Source organism: Equus asinus, chromosome 21 (assembly GCF_041296235.1).
Source record: "Equus asinus isolate D_3611 breed Donkey chromosome 21, EquAss-T2T_v2, whole genome shotgun sequence".
NCBI classification, from domain to species: Eukaryota; Metazoa; Chordata; class Mammalia; order Perissodactyla; family Equidae; genus Equus; species Equus asinus.
Genome location: NC_091810.1, coordinates 31,656,796 through 31,676,927, shown reverse-complemented (window position 1 = coordinate 31,676,927; position 20,132 = coordinate 31,656,796). Strand labels below are relative to the sequence as shown.

Below are 20,132 nucleotides of genomic sequence, written 5' to 3'. Positions count from 1 at the left end.
AAAGCTCACCAGGGAGTCAATCGAGGTCTGTGTGGTTCATTTGAGGAGGGTCCAGAGATGCTCAGAAAGGGAAGAGGGAAGAGCTTGCTTGGAAGGCATTTTGAAATAAGTTATTGAGGGAGTCACTGCCACTTGGGAAGTGAATTAGGCAGCTTGGGCTGCCATAGCAAATACCACAGATGAGGCGGCTTAACCGGCAGAAATTTCTTGTCTCGCAGTTCTGGAGGCTAGAAATCTAAGATCAAGCTGTGGGCAGGTTGGTTTCTCCTGAGGCCTCTCTCCTTGCCTTGTAGATGGCGCCTTCTCCGTGTGTTCTCGTGTGGTCTTACGCATGTGCCTCTCTGTGTCCTAATCTCCTTCTTAGAAAGACGCCAGTCCTTTTGGATATTCGATTAGGGCCCACTCTAATGATCTCATTTTCACTTAATTACCTCTTTAAAGATACTGCCGCTAAATACAATCACATTCTCAGGTACTAGAGGTTAGGATTTCAACATACAAATTTTGCAGGGGACACATTTCAGCCCCTAATATGAAGGAGGTGAAGAAAGTGTAGGAAGAATACAGATAAGAACTTTCTTGTGGAATTTAAAAAAAAAAAAGCCCTTTCATTTGCCATGGTGAGGTGGGTCAAATGGTACTTCTCAAACTTAAGTTACTTATGTAGAACCTTCACAACTTTTGCCATTACTACCCAAACTTTCTTAGTTGACGGCATCCTTAGTGAATTAGTAACTTTTTCACCACACCCCTAGCCCAAAAGAAATACCTATGATTTCTTTGTTAGGTCCAAACAACTTATTAAATACTTAGGTGCTAACAACTTAGTAACCATTTGAAACATATAAATATAAAACACATGAAAGAAAGGTGCCATTTTAATTTTATTTTTAAATAACCCCATTACTTACCAATGGGACACGTGTGCCTGTTGAGCACTGCACAACTTCTCAAACATTGGAATTAGATTGGACATTGCCACCCTGTTCTCCACACTGATTTTCATGCAATGCTTGTTTTTTTTTTTTTATCACAGCAACCACCAAAAACCTGGCTTTGCTATGATATGAAGTGATGGAAAAAAATGTAGCACAGTCTAATGCTGAAACTGTAACCTATCTTGAGTTTGATAGTTCTCACAGTAGCGTGCCATTTCCCTTGAAATGTTAGGATATCCTCAGTGCCCTGTGAGTTCAGTGCAGCACCCCTAGATACCTCTGCACAGTTTTAGGAACCATGGAACTATGTTATTCTATATCGAGTATTTTCATTTAATCAGCTCACATTTGAAATTTTATTTTTATTTTGTTTAACTTATCCTCATTGTGAACATTACGTCTGAGACTGTCTCTATATTTAATATGGAAAAAATGCATATACCACCTAAAACCATTTCATATACTAGCAGTGGCACCTATACTATACTTTAAGACATACAGCACTTATTAATTTAAAAGAGCAAAAATTTTTATTTTAATAATTTATTGTTTTCCCTCTAAGTGATTTTTTAATACACTTTATTTTTTAGAGCAATTTCAGGTTTACAGCAAAGTTGAGCAGAAGGTACAGAGATTTCCCATATACCTTCTGCTCCCACACATGCACAGCCTCCCCCACTTAGCAACATCCCGCACCTGAGGGTACATTTGTTACGGTTGATGAACCCACATTGACATATCATCATCACCCAAAGTCCCTACTTGCATTAGGGTTCACTCTTGGTGTTGTATATCCTGTGAGTTTGGACAGATGCATCAAGACATGTACCCATCATTTTTGTATCACATACAATAGGTTCGCTGCCCTCAAATCCTGTGCCTCACCTATTTAAGTGTCTGATCTTTACTTTTATTTTAGGAACTTGAAATGCAGGCTCGCGCTCATGGACTTTCCCTTATTCCATCCACGGGTCTCTGCTCTCCAGATTTAGTGAATCGGATCATCAAGCAAGAACCCGCCCTTGAGAACTGCAACCAAGACCTCCTTCAGCATCACGCAGACCTAACTTGTACAACCACCCTGGATCTCACAGACGGCACCATCAGCTTCAACAACAACCTCGGAACCGGGACCGAGAGCAACCAAGCCTACAGCGTCCCCACGAAAATGGGATCCAAACTGGAAGACATCCTGATGGATGATACTCTTTCTCCGGTTGGTGTAACTGATCCACTGCTTTCCTCAGTGTCCCCCGGAGCTTCCAAAACGAGCAGCCGAAGGAGCAGTATGAGCATGGAAGAAACCGAGCATGCTTGTTAGCAAATCCTTCGCACTCTGCATTCTCACAGACTGCTTCCTTTCTTGATTAGTAGATTTCATAATTTACCTGAAGGGGTTTTCTTGATAATTTTCCTTTGATATGAATTTTTTTTTCATGCTTTATCAATAGCCCAGGATATATATTATTTTTAGAATTTTGTGAAACAGACTTGTATATTCTATTTTACAACTACAAATGCCTCCAAAGTATTGTACAAAAAGTGTACAGTATCTGTGAACTGAATTCACCCTGGACTTTAGCTTTCTGAGCAAGAGGATTTTGCATCTGAGAAATTTCTGTCCATTTTTATTCAGGGGAAACTTGGTTTGAGATTTTTATGCCTGTGACTTCCTTGGAAATTAAATGTAAAGTTTAATCGAAAGAATGTAAAGCAACCAAAAAAAGAGAGAGAAAGGAAAGAAGACAAGAAATCCACACTAACCCTTTTCCATTTTGTAAATGTATTGATTTATTGGTACTGCCTTAAAGATACAGTACCCTTCTAGCATCATTTAGTCTTTGTACTGCAAACTATTTAAAGAAGTACTATATTCCATACAAGAAAAAAAATGTAACTATTTTCAAGAGGATTGTCTGGTTAGAAAACATAACTGATACCTTACTTAGGTGCAGCTGAAATTGAAGGGAGATGGACAAGGCTCTGAAACATGGGGTCTGATCTTGCTCTTATTTGCTCTGTGCTCTGTTACAGTTTTCATCAATGAGTGTGATTCAGTTTTTCATAAGATATACTTTATTTTGAAATGGAAATTAATGTCCTCTCAAAGTAAACTATTAAGGAGCACTGAACGTTTTACTTTTTTGTTTTCTTTATTTTCTCTTTTGATAAGAAAACCAAACCGGGCACATTTCTAATTGGCTTTACTATTTTTATTTTTAAATTATGTTTTACTGTTTATTTGACTTGTACAGACTCTTTATTATCATCGTTCTTTTCAATATGTTTGTATTAATTTGTAAGAATACGCATCTTAAAATGGCAAGTTTTCAATATTTTTACGACTCACTGGTGGTTTTCCGCATTCTTTGTACAAACATGAGAGAAAACTTTTATGCAAGACCTTGTGTTTAAAGAGAGCTTTGCAAATTTTTTGTGTATTACAGTCTCACTCGGAACTGTTTTTCGGCACATTTAAGGTATAGTATTAATAGGTTAAAATCGGCTTTCTAGAGAGAATAAACTTACGTATTTATTTTTAGTGATATAAAAATAGCAATATTCTTGGAAACCGATAACCATAGCGTTAATGCGCCCATTATGGTCATTTCAATTGGTGTTTATTTCAGCAAACTTGCTGAACTTTTTTAAAGAGAGAAATACTGTATTGGCAGATTACTGTTACTTGATAACAATGTTTTAACAAGCAGCAATGTTGTAAAGTTAGTTTCAGTGCATTATTTACTTGTGTAGTCCTATGCAATAACAGTAGTGTTACATGTATTCTATCAAGCCTAGATGTTTTATACAGATGACATATGGTGTTAAGAGCCAGGCTGCTGAATGGAATTTTTCAGTAGCAGCCTACAATTGAATAGCAAGTGGCATAAAGCATATCCATTCAGAATGAAGTGCCTTAAATATAGCAGTAGTCTTTTTTGGACTAGCACTGACTGAACTGTAATGTAGGAGAAAGTTTCAAGATGGTATCTATAGTCAAGAGGAACATGTAGCATGGTGCCTATGTAGACAATATAAGAGCTTCCAATTTTCCTTCAGATATTTTTAATATTAAATGTATTTTAGTGACAGAGTGCCAACTTCTTTCATCAGGAAACCTTATTCAGGAGGGTTTTTTTAAAAACAGAAAATGAGTTTAAATGTCAAATGTGAATTGGTGGTGGGTATTGGAGGGTTCGGGCGAAGGAGAGATTGTCAGAGGTATGAATGGATGGCTTCCGTGAAAATAATCAACCGCATCGTTCCCATGCACGCTGGGCAATGAGAATCTTTGGAAACATTGATGATGCTATCAGTTTTATAGCTTTATTACTTAAGGGGGTCGGGAAAATTAGTTCCCATTCTTTCAACCCCCTTAATTGTATAGCTCTTTTCCTAGAATAGTGATGCAAATCTGCATGAACAGCTAGTTGTACCATAGTGTTCATTGATACAATCATACCATTGTCTGTTTTTCTCTTCATATTTATATGGGGGAAGGGGAGCTGGGTGGGTGCAAAAGTTGAAGATCGCGATGGTATGATGCTAGTTTTCCTTAGCTGATTTTGAGGGTTCTTTAAAAATAGAGCAAGGTTGACTAACGCATGGCCCAGGGAATATGGCCAGGGTGAAGCGGCCTAATAGAAAGCTTTGTTGAGAGAAAGCATGGCATCTGGACCACTGCCCTGACTCTCGCAACTCCTGAGCTCGCCATTGCCTGCTTCTCCATCCCCTTCTTCTCAAGAGACAATTTCTGGGAGTGGCTGGTGAGCAAGCCCAGGAGAATGCTGCAACCTCGGGGGTGGATTGATTTCTTTCTTTTTTGCCAAATAGAGTGTGGATTCGTTTTAGGGACTAGTTAAGCCAAGAGGTGCTTGTTTGGGCTTGCCATTTGTGACAACGAGAGAATGATCCACACACCACTCCCCCCATCCCTGGGTACAGAATTGTGACTCAGGGTTGGTCCTCCATATGGAGTCACCGAAATGCCAAACTTGTCCACCTGCCTCTGGGTAAGGCAATTGAAATACCAAACCTTCTGACTTTGCCAAAAATCATACAACCAACCTGGTCATACATAGGATGACAAAGTTCTTTCTGGTTGTTTTTAAATAATAAAGCAATAAGAACAAATAAAATACATAGGACGTTAAAAGATGTAAAATAAAGCACAAAGGAATGCACTTAATATTTTTTAAAAATGCACTGGGGAAAAGTTGATGTTGATAACAGTATATTAAAAACCCTATTTCTTGGAAAAAAAAAAGACAAATGACTGTCTCTTGTGGACGCTTGGTACTGTAATGTTAATAATAGTCACCTGCTGTTGGATGCAGCAGTGATTTCTGTATGGTCCATAGCACTGTATATTATGGATCAATATTAATGTATCCGATGAAATAACTGAACTGTTGTTCTTGATAGCTTCATTAAAGCATTTGGTTTTTCACAGAATGGTGGCCAATTGTGTTTAGTTAATGCCAGTTTTGAATATCGCTTGCCTTATCAAAAATGGTAGCACACATTTTCTTCTGATTGAATGAATAACAAATTGCATGAAAAATTTAAAAATGCCAGTAAGTACTTTTTTTTTGTTTTAAATGCCACTCTGATATTACTTTTTGCTTTTAAATATTTTTGATTACTTTATGACTTGCACTCAGATGAACTATAATTATGCAGCTTTTTTTCCTCTGAATTTGGGGAGATTTTAAACTCCCAAATGCCGAGAATTCATTTTAGATAGAGAAGTTTTATTTAAAATGTTTCAGTGAGAGGTGGCTTTACAAAACGAGAAATTGTCAGAGAAACCTTTGCATATTTACAGAAAAGATATTGGGTTTTTAAAATCCAAATTTACAATAATAAAGGCTTAATATACCCAGGATGCCAGCTCCTGGCTGTTTTTTTTTTTTTAATACAGTACTTAAAAATCATTTGATAAATGCTGGATTTGACTTGAGAAGTGTCAGACAAAACATGTCTTTATTCCCTAGCTAGACCTTAAACTTCTGCCCTCTTAAAAAAATATTCTGGGTTAACCTCTGGAGAAAATGAGCAAGAAACTTCCTGTAATACCTCTGATCTGACTGTCAGCTTTTTCTTAAGTTTGATTTTTTTCTCCTTAAATTGTAATATACAGTAATTGAGCTCCTTCTTTCTCAGAGTTATTTGAATTATTTATATTTCCCATAGAAATGTGATTATGTGATGTCTTAAAAACATGTAAAAATGGGAAGATTTCCTATCTGAGTAAGAGAATTTTCTAGGCAGCATTGAAGGCAGGTAAGTTGCACATTGGAGCCATTCATCTCAGGAGGTCTGCAGCAGGACTTAACCCAAATTTCTGACTGGTCATTTGCCTATTAACATTTACTTAACAATCTATAAGGATCCTTAATCTCTAGCATCTCCCTCCTTCCCCCCAAAAAAGACCACGTAATTATGTGTTATAGCATTATTACCAGAACATAAGCATGGACTCTCAGCTAGACTTCCTGAGTTTGAATCTTATCTCTGCCCATTTCCAGCTGTGTGATTTTCAGCTAGTTACTTAGCCTCTCTGTGCTTCAATTTCCTTTCTGTTCATTGGAGATAGTAACAGTAGCTACCACTTAATGGTCTTGTGAAAATCATTCAAATCAATACACTAGAATTTTTGCTTGGCAGTACATGCAAACGCTCAGTAAGTGGCAGCTGTTTTTATATTATCATCATAATCACTTTCATTATTAAAATAGAACATACTCCCTGGACCACCTAAACTCATCGTATGTATCAATAGTAACATGCATATTTTGAGAAATGCTGCATTTTAGCATAGGGCTAATACGTGTGTATTGGCAAGGCAACAGAAGCCAAGGACTAATTTGGAGAAGAGGACCTTGCTTTCTCTAGGACCCAGCATTAGACTATTTTAGAGAATTAATAATAAATCCAATTTATCACATTTTTAAAACATCTTCAGCACAAATGACCTAAAATTTAAATTGTATTAAACCTATATACTCTGTACGTTTGCCTCTGCCGTGAGAATTATACTATATTATTTCCAGAAAATATGCCTTGCTGGAGCTGAAATCTCTATTATATTCCCCGGAGAATTAAACTTTTTAATCCTTTATGATACACACTGATGTTATGTATCTAAAAAGTGACGTCTTGACGGATATCCTATCTGTTCACTTTCCATCAATATTTAAATGTTTTTCAGGTTTTTATTTTCAATTATACTCACATTTGATGACTTCTTTGGAACATCATCTAAGGAGTTAATCTTCATAATCCAGCCAACATAAATGAACCTTTAGAAGCACCCTGTTTTTATTTTTTGTGTATGCCAAGATTTAATGCATAGCCAAGTAGCATGAGGAAAGCTCGATTAAGAGGAGTGTTGTAAAGTTAGATTTTCATTACATTGAGAGAGAGATGGTGATGATCCCTTAATTCTTTGCTGCCACATCTGAGGCTCAGTGGCAATGGCTTCACGTCCTCACCTATACCAACATGAATCCGTAATACACATCCTGTGCAGAATTTAAATGAAGAAGCTTCCATTCCATTCCATTCCTGGTTTTCCCAAGAGGCATGTACCAAAAAAAAAAAGAAAAAAGAGTACAGAATACATTTGCCATATTAAAATTGTCAAGCGCCTGTTTATACATAAAATTTAGACATGGCTAATCTTATTTGTGTTCAATATATATAGGTCTCTGGAGACTGTTACCTTTCCTAGATATCTTGGAAAGTAATGTGACTTTACCCAAATCCAAATAAATCTCAGCAACATGTCTAAATGGTAAAGGCAGTTTGCTTTTTGAAAAATTTGCATTTTAAATTTCTAATTATGGAGTCAGTTGAAGTTCCATCCAAATGGGTGCAATTGTCACTCAAAATTTCTTCCATATTATTCAGACAGCAAAATCTGTAGATAGAAACCACTAAACTAGTGTTTCCCAAACTTTGCTTTATGGAACGAGTTCCACAAGCTGTTCCAAAAGTTGCTTTGAGGAATGGGGGTTTGGGGCTGGTTGGGGGTGGGGGGAAGGTAGGAAGCAAAATCCTATGGTTAATTTTGCAAAAGTTAATTTGGGGAAATGCTGAGTTAATCACATTTGAACAGGTATCTCCACCGTAAGACTTGTCACATTCGAAAAGATGCTAATGTTCACTGAGAGCTTTCAAGACTGGGAGTAGTATGTAGTGTTTCCTGGTCTTACTTGACCACAGGATTGTGCGTGTGTGTGTGTGTGTGTGAGTAAAACACCTGTTAATGGTTCCAAAGAACAGAGTTGATAAAGATCATCTCTGTTTTCCTAAGGTAAGTATGCTTACGTTTGTTTATTATTCTGTAGGTAGAAACCATTGTCATTAAAAAATTATTCCTGAATAAACAAAGTAGCTTAGGTTTTCATTTCCAATGAAAATATAAAATTTTGGTCAAGGAAACGATTGCCGTTAAAATATTATTGTTCCTGAATTCAAAAGTAATTGATGTTTTTGTGTTCAATGAAAATATAAATTCTGTTATGCTCACGTCCTGTGTACCTTCCCTATGAGTGGTTAAAAAAAAACTTTGTATTGCGTGTCTCCCACCCCTTTAAACATAGACACCTGATGTTTGGGAAGTAGAGTGAAGATCTTGGTTACAGTACAATTGGTTTATGGCTTTCAGTCCTGCTCGTTGGTTTTTGGTGGAAGGATGCTAGGAAGAATTGTATGGTATTCAGAATTTACATAGCTTGTCAATGATGCCTTTTATTTTTTTTGAGGAAGATTAGCTCTGAGCTAACATCTGCCACCAATCCTCCTCTTTTTGCTGAGGAAGACTGACCCTGAGCTAACATCCATGTCCATCTTCCTCTACTTTATATGTGGGACGCCTGCCACAGCATGGCTTGCCAAGTGCTGTGTATGTCCGCACCCAGGATCCAAAGCAGCAAACCCCTGGCCACCAAAGTGGAACGTGTGAACCCAACTGCTGTGCCACCAGGCCGGCCCCAGTGATACCTTTTTTAAGACAGGCAAATCCTAACAGATAGATCAGGTTATATCTCAAAATTTCAGTTAAATTAATTGGTTGTAGGCCAACCCACAAAAGCTACATTAATCCTCAAGTACCTGAAGTATACTTGACTAATTACTTAGGTTCTTCTAGAATTGAAATACCCTGTATTACAAAGTCAGGGAAAATACATTAGCACACCTTTTCTACTCCTTACAAAGGAGATCAGAGATTTCTTTCATTCAATGTCTTTTTTAAATATTTTTTTTTCAGCTGCCACTGTCTGCCTGGGAATAAATGGTGAACAGAGGAATTTCACTCCAGTGGGATGCAGGAATTTGTTGGCTCACACTACCACAAAGTCCAAATGGTAACTAACTTCATGTATGCCTGAATTCAAAGGCTCAAACAAGGCATTTCGTCTGCCTGTCTGTAAGTTTCTTGACTCTGCCCATCTCTCTCAGGCGAGTCTTCTCCATGAGGACTCTTCTGCGGTTTCAAAGTCCAGTTGAGAGCCAGCACCTCTTTCCCAGTTGCAATGGCAAAGTCCCTCTGTTAGTTCTGATCAGGCCCACTTGAGTATGACCCTCACACCCAGCAGGTGGACCACGCCAACTGGCCAGGTCTGGCTCACGTGGTCCACTCTGCCAGATTCACTCAGCAGCACCTAAACCAGGTGGACCAAGAGAAAGGAAGGTGGGATTAACCCAGACTCCAAAGGGTGCTACTGCTCCCAAAAGGGGGAGGAGAGGACTCTAGGTAGGCGAAACAACAGATCCTCATTACTGTGCATTTCAAGATGATTGGGCAAGCTCCGCCTTTCCCAATCCTTTGCTCCTCCCAGATGCATCAATTTGGGATTTATTTGTCCTCTACCTTAACCACGGGATGATGGAAAGGGAGGGAAAGAAGGTAATAAATCCCTATAGCTGTAGCTCCTCCTTCTCATTCATGACTGGTTTTTCATAAATAATTCTCCAGCTTTCACTCCCCTAACCAGTCCTTTACAGATGGAGATCCTCAGACCCAAGCTTTTTTTTTTTTTTAAAGACTGGCACCTGAGCTATTGCCAATCTTCTTTTTTCTTTTCCTCCCCAAAAGCCCCCAGTACATAACTGTATATTCTAGCTGTAGGTCCTTCTGGTTGTGCTATGTGGGACGCCACCTCAGCATGGCCTGATGAACAGTGCTGGGTCTGCGCCCAGGATCCAAACTGGGGAAACCCTGGGCCGCCAAAGCAGAGCACATGAACTTAACCACTCAGCCTCAGGGCCAACCCCTCAAGCTTTTCAATAAGATGTACAGAGGACTCCCTAAGAACATGTCCCTCCAAATACGTGGACTCTTATTTCTGTCATTTCCAAAGCTCACTGGGTTGTCAGAATGTGTTCAGTTGTACATGACAGAAACCAAACTCCCATTTGGCTTAACTTGAAAAGGGGGTTTATTGGTTCATGTAATGAAAAACTCCCAGGGTGAAACTCAGAATGGTGACCTCAGTTACTCAAATAATGACTTCATGAATGTCATTCGCTGTCTCTCTTACTCACTTCGACTCTCCTCCGTGTCAGCTTCATTCTTAGACAGACTCTCCCAGTGAGGTGGCAAAGTGGCTGATGCCCCCAAACACACCCTTGCAGCTGATCCACCAGCCCGGAACAGGTGTTTCTCTTCCCAGAGTGTCCTTGGTCCAAATTGGCCAATGTACTTATGCCTTGACCAATCACTGTTGCCAGGGGGTTGGAATAGACTGGTTGTGCCTAATCATATTTCCACCTGTGGAATCAGGTGAACTCAGTCCTCTGGAGGGGAAAAGGAGCAGCCCTAAAAGCTGGGGAGGTGGTCATCCCGTGGCCCCTGTTCAGTTGTCCTTCCTGCCTTTGAGTGTCTACTTCTTGCTTTTCCAACAGTTGGCTCCTTATCGTTCAGGTTTCAGATTAAATTTTACCTCCTCAGAAAAGAGGGCACGGACCACCTTATAGAAAGGAAGCTCCACTTCTGTTCTCTTAACACACCATCTTGTTTATTTCCTTCATAGCCTTTTCCTCTTCTTCTTCTTCTCCTCTGCACTCCCCTTTCCTTAAACCAATTTGAGCTGGTTTCCGTCACTTGCAAATAAAATAATCATATTTGTGATCAGTAGACAAGGACTGGCAAGTTTTGCTAGAATACCATCAATAAGAATACAGTCTTTTTTCTAAAAAAAAAAAAGAACTTAAAACATAAATAAGATTGGAAAAAAGTACTAGGTTAATATAATTTGTTTCCTAGGACTGTAGAAATAACTGTTTACAAGCACGTCATCACATCTTATTTACATGAGTTCTTGGGAGAATAAAAATTTCAGATGAATTAAATAACAGATAACTTGTGTCTTTAAATGACCAGAGTTTTCTCTTCACTATTTTGCTGATAGACTTTCTCAAGTGTATTATTCTCTACCTCTTAAAACAGAATATAATGCATATAATTTTACCTGTGCTTCGCGGCACAGGGTCGTCTTTAAGCTCCTTCTTTCACTGAGCTGTAATACAGTGGTGTCCTAGGGGGCTTCAGAGGTGGAATGGAGGTTGAGGTCCCTGTATTAAGAGGCCATGGAGACAGTGCTCTTACCCTGTCTCCTTTCCTCCCCAACCCCGTCAAATTTACTGCTACAGCTCTGCTGTGGGTTTGGGCAAACTGCTAATCCAGTGGGGTCATGAAAAGTTAACAGAACTGTGTCTTGTACAAGAAAAATGTGCCCTGTGTGAGGGTCTGGCCATTCTCCTGTAAGTGCAGTGCATAAACTTTAGTGCTTTGGTTTTGGCTGTGCAGAAGCTTTTTTCTCTCCTACCTTCCTGTTTTTCCACGGGACTTTGGCTAATAGAAATTTCTGGATTTGTGACTCGGTCAAAGAAATTTTCCCATGATTAGAAACACAGGCCAGACTCCTTGAGGCCATGAGGTTCTGTTTTGCTGTGCCCATTGTAAGCCATTCTTCTTTCTCCACTTTGCAGGAATTCCACTAATTTAGTGCAGCTCACACTATGGCAGGGGTCAGCAAACTTGGCTGTACAGGGTCAGAGAGTAAATACTCAAGGCATTGAGGGCCAAGAGGCAAAATCAAGCATATTACATCAGTATTTGTATAACAAGAAAGAAAACAAATTTCCACCAATTTTTTATTGATGAATTCAAAGTACAATAATGATTGAGGACAATTTTTGTAACAGATTTTACTCATGAAAAGAATGGAATTCTTTTTCAAGGGGAAATAACATTTTGCTTAATTGGAGTTCAAAGTTAGTGTTCCCTAGCATCAAATTGATCATAAATGTTCATCTGTAAAAGTCACTGTTAGCTCACAGGCTGTTCTCAAGCAGGTGGTGAGCCACATTTGGGCCATAGCTTCCCAACCCCTGGACTATGGCATGGATGGATAATTGTCCTCTGGCCTCTTTTTTCTCTTCTTCTTTTTAGTAATACAATGCTTTGAGTTTTAGCTCAGCACATAGCCACATTGCTGGGTTCCTTTTTGTCCAGCCTCTCTTGCAACTAGGTGGGACCATGTCATTAAATTCTGGATAATAGGATGTGAGTAGCCCTCCATTTTTTACTACCTACTGGCTAGGAGAGAGTGAGAGCTGAAAACAGGCTCCTGAAGCCCAGAGAGAGATGCTCTGTGTTGACCCTGGCAGAGCGGCCCCACCAGCCCTGGACCTCTCATTTCTAGACTGCTACGTGAAAAAGAAGAAATGTCTATCTAACTTGAGGCCTGTGTTTTGAGCCCTTTTGTTGTTATAGCTTAGCTATGCTCACAAATACTCTATACTCTTTACAACTAAAAGTAAGAAACGTTGGTGCCGGCCTGGTGGTGCAGTGGTTAAGTTCACATGTTCTGCTTCGGCAGCCTAGGGTTCACCAGTTCCAATCCCAGATGCGGACCTATGCACTCCTTGTCAAGCTATGCTGTGGCAGGCGTCCCACATATAAAGCAGAGGAAGATGGGCACGGATGTTAGCTCAGGGCCAGCCTTCCTCAGCAAAAAGAAGAGGGTTGGCGGCAGATGTTAACTCAGGGCTAATCTTCCTCAAAAAAAAAAAAAGGAAAAAAAGTAAGAAATGTTTTCTCCTCCTCCTCTTTTTCCCACTCCTCCTCTTTGTTCTTTTCTTCACTGACATTACTTAAGGACTTTTGCTATTTCCTACTGGCCTTACTACTCAAATAATCTAAATCAGTGAATTTTTTTCTGCTTACGCAAAAACAAATTAAATTCCCCTTTGTAGCTTGGATGAGAATAGTTGAGCTAGAATTTAAAAGCTATCTAAAAATTTTGTCTGTTTCTAAGGATTTTATATGAGATGCAGTTGTCCTTTTGTAATATAGGAAGCAAAAAATCTTGAGAAGTGTATCTTACTTTGCTTAGTGAAACCTGCAGGCAGATTCTATCTGTTTATTGGGATTATTATAAAAGACTGGATAATAGCCTTGAATATTTATTTTGTTGTCAGTTGAGCTTTTTCTTTAATCACATCTAGTTTGAAATGAACTGCTGAATGTAGAGCGTTATACACACACATGTTGCACAAAATTTAAAATCATACAAGAAGCAATGAAACCAGTGCAAATTCTGTTGTCTGTGCTATGATTCACTGTAGAAAAAGAGAGCTGTAACGGCATTTTTTCTTATCATTTTGTAAGGCTATGGGATATGTGATAAGTTGCTAAGATTAGCTCTCTTCTGCCTCTTGAAGGTAGACATCTCCCCAGCAATCTGAGGAGTAAGGATCCTGCCCTAGTAATGTCTAATATCATCATAGCTTTCTTCTTTCTTCTCTTATACCCAGTTTCTACTTGTGTTTCCGAATAGGAAGTGACATGAGCCGTCTTTCTCTGCCGTTGAAAATCTATCTCAAGGATGGCAAAGATGTGATCCACACGTCACCACATCCTGAACCCACCTCATCTGCTGGCATTGCTAATCAGTTGCCACAGTATTTCTCTCTGAGTCTAGACATGGCTTCACAATTCAAAAAGTGTTCTTAGCATCTCCAACCAATTGATCAGAGTTGTTTTAGAAAGAGGAGCTATTTTGTAGCTCCCATCCGGTTGGTGAAAAAGGCACGCATTTGGGAGGATGTACCTGGTTCACAAACTTTCTCACCCAATAAGATGCTGCTGAGGGGCATTATTTGGTCCAGCGTCAGGATCACAGGTAAGTGGCTCCAAAAAAAATGTGTGCCACATTTTAAAACCTCATCTGAGCTAGATAGCATTCCTCCATTGAACCTACAGACACAGGAGGATTTAGTTACTTCTCAACCTGGATTCAGGATATTTCAATACCAGTGAGTCATATGTCTTTTAGTTTTATATCCCAGTATTTAACCCAGAATCTGACACGTAACAGATTTTCAATAAATATTTGAATTAAAGAGTAAATGTATGCTCGTGTGTAATTATTCAAATAATATTTGTTGAATTCCTCTTATGTTCTTAATAGAATTTCAGAATTTAAAGATTAGAAGCACCTATTGCAATAACTTACAAGACTGTGTGCATAGTTTTAAAAAAACTAAATAGCATAATTTTTTTTTATTTAAAAAAGGAAAAATGGCTGCTTATTAATGTAGGAAGGGAAAATCTTGTGTGTAGGGACCACTTCTTGAGTGTGAAGGCATATGCTCATGGGAGGAGAAGTAGGGTATAAGGTTCTTCTGTTTATTAAAATGGAAGTGTATTATAAAATGTTAAGAAGTGCTCATCATTTTACATATAAAGAAATAGACCCAGAGAGGTTAATTGATATCCCTAGGGTCACACAGGTCTTCTGTGGCAGAGCTTGGACTAGAATCTTATTTCCTGACATTGCGTTGAATGAGGTTAGCATGAAGGATGATAACAGGGTGTTTTAAAATATAGTTTATTAATAGAAAATTTGAAGTATGGTAAGGCCAACAGATCAGGAGATGATTGCCCTTGAAAGACAGTTTGTTACTCACAGTCTCAGGTGTGGGAGGGAGCTGTCAGACCATGCCATGGGAGGCCGCATGGGGAAGCACTGGGCAGACAGAGCAAGGAACCATGGGCAAGACAAGAAGGAACTGGCGAGGCAGGGTAAGCAGGCTTAGGTGTGGCTAGTTTCACTAATTTTAGTAGGCTCTGGGGAATAGAAGCTCTCCCTGGTTGTCTGGCACTTGGTCCAAGGGTGGTTAGGGCATGTAGATAATGACCAGGAGTTTGAATGTCTAATAAGGGGGTTGGCTGGGGGTGTGGAGTCTGGATTGGTTGATTTATGTTTGAAAAGTGTGCCCCTGGGAGGAGGACCCCTCTTGAGGTAGGGCAGTGTGTGACGAGGGATGCAAGAGGCCAGGGCAAGGTGACTCAGGCATATTATTGGGTTGTCCAGAACAAACAAGGCATGTCTAGCATATGCATGCAGGGCAGATGTTAAAGCATCGAATTTACAGAAGCTAGAAACATGGTTAATACACAAAGATTCACTGTTCAGAGAACACAAGCTATTGGTTGGGGCAAGAAGGAATGGAGAAGGGCTGGGAAGAGGACGATTGAGGACAGGATTTCTTTTGGGGCGATGGAAATGTTCTGAAATTAGATAGTCATGATGGTTGCATGACTTTGTGAATATACTAAAATCTGAATTGTAAACTTTAACAGGGTGAATTTTATGTTATGTGAATTTTATCTTAATTTAAAAATTGGGGGGAAAAGAGTAGGGAGAAACGTTTAAAAAAAAGTTGTTTTAGGCTGCATGGAGAGTAGTCATTTTAAGGGAGAAAGGATTTTGCCCCACAGACTTCTAGCTGGGAAGGGATCCTGCAGGGTGCAGCCAAAATAGGAAGCTGGGTGGAAAACAAGTGTTGAAGAGGAAGAGTGCAAAGATGGAAGGGAAATATGGCTTGGGGTGGGGGTGCTTGGGTGAAGTTTGTTCCCAAGTCGTGGATGTGAATACTGGGGACAAAGCAAAGTTTCAATTAGGAAGCAGAATGGAAGGAAATTTTCATCTTTATCATAATTGTAATGTCATCACAATCAGGGATACTTAGTGTTTTCATGTATGTTTCTTCAAGAACAACTCTTGGCCATTACAGGCTGTTTCTTCACTTGTCAAAAAGAGTAAACTTTGTCTGAAGATGAACTATTGTTATGACATCACAATGAGACTCTATTTTCTAAACACGGGGTGTGTTCACGTTTGTTTTTTGCCATGAGATGGTACTAAAATTTCATCAATAATGATGTTGGTTTTATATAATGTTTAGGCATTTGCATTAAACTAAAAATGCTAGGCTCAATTAGTTTAGTTATTTAGTTGAGTTTGTGGTCAATGATGGTGTATCATGAGCTATCAATTAAAGTATGAATTAGCTAGAAATCGATATCTTGTTCTGTTCTGGCAACACACCCACCCATGCACAAGCACTCACATATGCATTTGCACACACACACACACACCACACAACAAGACAAAAAGCATTTATTGACTTCAACTGAACAATCAATTCCCAAATACCATTCCATGGAATAATGCTTGTCCAAAACATGACATTCACATATTTACGGTGAAGTGAGAAAAATCAGAACAACAGATTGAGCTTTTCATAAAGCTAAATGTATTTAGTTTAAAGGACTGCTCTTTATTCTGAAACGATACACTTTATCGTTGTTGTTAAAATGACTTTTCCTTTATAAATTGAAAGGAATCTTTAATTTTAATTAAAGGGATCTCCGTATTGTTCTTCCAAATTTTGTTGGAAGATTCTTGGTTTATGAAACTCTCTAACTCATTAATGCAACCCCTTAAAAATAGTTTGCAATTCTAAACAGAGCCAATCCGTGGGTTATTCTACAGAGAAGAGACCATTGGGAATAGAACTTTGGATCTTTAAGATTGGTTGCTTGCTGGCCTTTGCTGTTTAAGACACCAAGCGTAGATATAATACAAGGTTTTGATTTAGAAGGGTCTGTTACTTACCGTGTAATCTTGGGCAAATAAGCTTTCTGAGTCTCAGCTTCCTCATCTAAAAATGGAGGTAAAAATACCCCTCTCAGAGGGTTGGTGTGAAGACTAATGAGAGAAAAAACGAGAAACACTTATTTCCGCTCTTGGCAGCATTTGATGGCTGTTGCTGTTTTCTCCGCAATTGTGTTTATACCACAATGTTTTCTTTCAAACAATAGTCTTTTCTCCATAAAAATAACTCTGTTCTTAGCCAACATGTCTTAGTGGCTATAAAGGGATAAGATGTCGAATTTCACTTTTTAGTTATCCTTCAAATAGAATTCCTTGAGGGAGAAGGCCACTAGTCAATTTTCTTTTGTCCAAACTGCTAATATGGGGCCATCCCAGTGGAATGAAGGGTTAAGTTCGTGCACTCTGCTTTGGTGGCCCAGGGCTCACAAGTTTGGGTCCGGGGCACAGACTTGGCACCACTCGTCAAGCCACACTGTGGCGGCATCCCACATAAAACAGAGGAAGATTGGCAGCAGAGGTTAGCTCAGGGCCAATCTTCCTCTCAAAACCCCTACCCCCCAAAACGAGTGCTAATAGGACCTTCTCTAGGTTTACAGATTTTTCTGCAGGACCCACACAAGTTCTAGGCCACACCAATAATGTGGTCAAGAACATGGATGCTGGAGGCAGAATGGGTTTGAACTCAGTGCCCTCCACTTATAACCTTATAATCTTGGGGAAAATATCTAACTTCTCTTTACCTCTTTGCCCTCATCTGTAAAACGTCTGTAAATCATATTTCTTACCTTAGACAGTTGTGAGGCTAGATAGATTAATACATGTCAAAGGACTTGTGATTGTCACAGACTAACATTTGATAAATGTTGGCTCTTACCGTGCCATAGAGGCTGATTTTTTTTTCTTGGGCTGGCCTTCCAATCGAGCAAAGGGCAGCTCCAGCCCACTGCTTTTCCGGTGTTTTTCTTGTTTCTGTTCCCCAACTGTTCCACTTACCTGTTGCTGCATAACAAACCAGCCCAAAATCATGGCATAAAACAAAAGACAGTTTGTTGCGCTCACCGATTGTGTAGGCCAGGAATTTGGACAGGACATAGCTGGGATGACTCGTGTTTTCTCTGCTCCATGATGTCTGCGGCCTCAGCTGGGAAGACTCCAGCAGTTGGCGGTGACTCAGGAGCTGAGGGCTAGAATCATCTGGAGCCTCCTTCACTCACAAGTCTGGCGCCTGGGCTTCGATGACTCAAAGGCTTGGCTCAGCTGGGCCTGTTGACCAAAGTGCCCACACGTGGCCTTTCCATGTGGCCTGGGTTTCTCTCAGCATGGTGGCCGGTTTCTGACAGAGAGCGAGTGTTTCAAAAAACCCAGACAGAAGCTGCGTAGTTTTTTATGACCTGGCCTCCAAAGTCAAAAAGTGTCACTTCCACTAACCTACTGCTTCGGGCAATCACAACCCTCTCTGATTCCCAGGGAGGGGCCGTAGACTGTACTCTGGTTGGGAAAAGTGTCCAAGATTTGAGGTCATTTGTCTTTTTTTAAAACTTTCCTCCTATAAATTTGGCTCGGTTCCATCTATAGCTCTTTTTACCCAACTCCTCCTGCTTACTGCCCTTGATTCCTGTGTATCTTTGACTACTCCTAACCCCTAAGATCTGGAGCCTAGAGCATCCCTCTGTTAACTTTGACATGCTCCTTCCACAGCCCAGACACCATTCCCCAGACCCTGACTCGCACCTCCTCTCTTTGCTCCAGCTCTGTGTATCTACAGAAAATTCATGGGTAGAATAATATTTTTTAATGCTAACCAAACTTCAGTATTACAACATCCTCCTTGGTCTATCCACAGCTTCATGAAACTCGACCACTCTGTGCCCATAGACTCAGAGAAGGGATGTTTCTCCAGAAAGCAGAAAACAGAGGAGGCTCCTCATAGGAAAATAGAAACAAATCACAGTGTAGGATAAATATTTGAATATAAAGATTCCCTTAACAGACCCCAAAAAGATTTCCTGGTAAGGGGCCAAGAGAAGGTCAGATGGAGAGTGATGAGAGCAGAGAGAATTGGTGGTACCAGAGAGATAGGCCCTATGTACCGTTACTTGCACCAAAGCCTGGGGAGATGGCAAAAATCTCAAGTAGTTTTACGGGCTCTGAGAGCAGAGAGGACACGAGGCTCTTCCCAGGTAAGTTCTTGGAGAGGCAGCAATACTCTAGAAGAAAAAATGACTACTGGAGTATTTAGGTAGGATGGAGCCTTAGGGAGCATAACCACCCTCTGGAAAGACCTGGAATTAAAGAAGAAAACAACCAGTCATGAAAGGACATTGTAGAAGAGGATGCAAGAAGACGCATCAGTAAGCCACATGGCCTCATCACCAACGACCAAAGAGAAAGATGTAGAGGACGGGGTGCTTTGCTTCCTGTAATGCCTCTTCTCTGCAGACTGTCCCAAAACTGAGACAAAACACCAGGAGAAAAGGAAGGGAACCCCCAAATGACAAAGGTTAGTCTTACTAGGAGGTGGTAGGCTCAAATTAGAAATTAAATCTAGTTTTAGAAAAATAGAACAAGTTCTATGTTTTTGTACAGCTAAATGTGTGCACTGGAACCCATGTTCACCACGTATATTTAATTTTTCATATTGATAAAGGTTTCCAAAAAGAGGTGGATATATACAGTGGAGCACTATATGTCATTGGCTTCTTTGTAATCAATTCTGATTTCTTTTGTCTTGGAATTTTATTATATACTGGCTTCTGCAAATACATTGATAGGGACTTAGGTGTTGAGTAAGTGGAAATTGTTGCGGCTGAGAGTTACCATTCATTCATTTACACCTTACTGAGCACCTACCCTATGTCAGACATCATTTTTGGTGTTGGAGTTACAGAGGTAAAAATGGACAGAGTCTTTGCCCTTGAAAATGAAGCTCACATTCTACCAGCTTTAGTAGAGGCATGATATCTGGTCCCATAGACTCCTTTGTTCATAGCTAGACATATACAAGTGTGTGGGGAATCTGGTCAGTTTAGATAAAGTATATTCTTAGAGTTTCTTCCTCCAAACACATAATAATCATCTCCATGTCACTTCCCCTCTTCTCTGGTTTAGTCAACAGACTCAAGAGAAAGGCTTGAAACACATGTGCACACACATGCATCCATACACACCATCTCTGTATTCATCCTAGGGCGTGTTGCCGTTGCTCCATGTATTT

At 39.8% G+C, this 20,132-nt stretch overlaps 1 protein-coding gene and 1 long non-coding RNA gene across 21 annotated transcripts in view; one reads left to right on the top strand and one right to left on the bottom strand.

Annotated features, from left to right (window-relative positions):
* The window catches only part of MITF (melanocyte inducing transcription factor), a 210,070-nt gene extending 204,677 nt beyond the window's left edge, over window positions 1–5,393 (top strand). For all 20 annotated transcript variants that reach the window (XM_070492251.1, XM_044754341.2, XM_044754340.2 and 17 more), the window contains one exon: window positions 1,858–5,393. In XM_070492251.1, coding sequence (XP_070348352.1) covers window positions 1,858–2,259 — 402 coding nt within the window. In that variant the 3' untranslated portion in view covers window positions 2,260–5,393. The remainder of the gene's footprint in view (window positions 1–1,857) is intronic.
* Window positions 5,394–7,370: 1,977 nt separating this feature from the next.
* Window positions 7,371–18,083, bottom strand: LOC139041318 (uncharacterized). Its single transcript, XR_011496239.1, has 3 exons — window positions 17,978–18,083; window positions 16,919–17,011; window positions 7,371–7,508 (listed from the first exon to the last, which is right to left on the bottom strand). It is a non-coding gene; the product is annotated as an uncharacterized lncRNA (long non-coding RNA).
* Window positions 18,084–20,132: the final 2,049 nt, after the last annotated feature.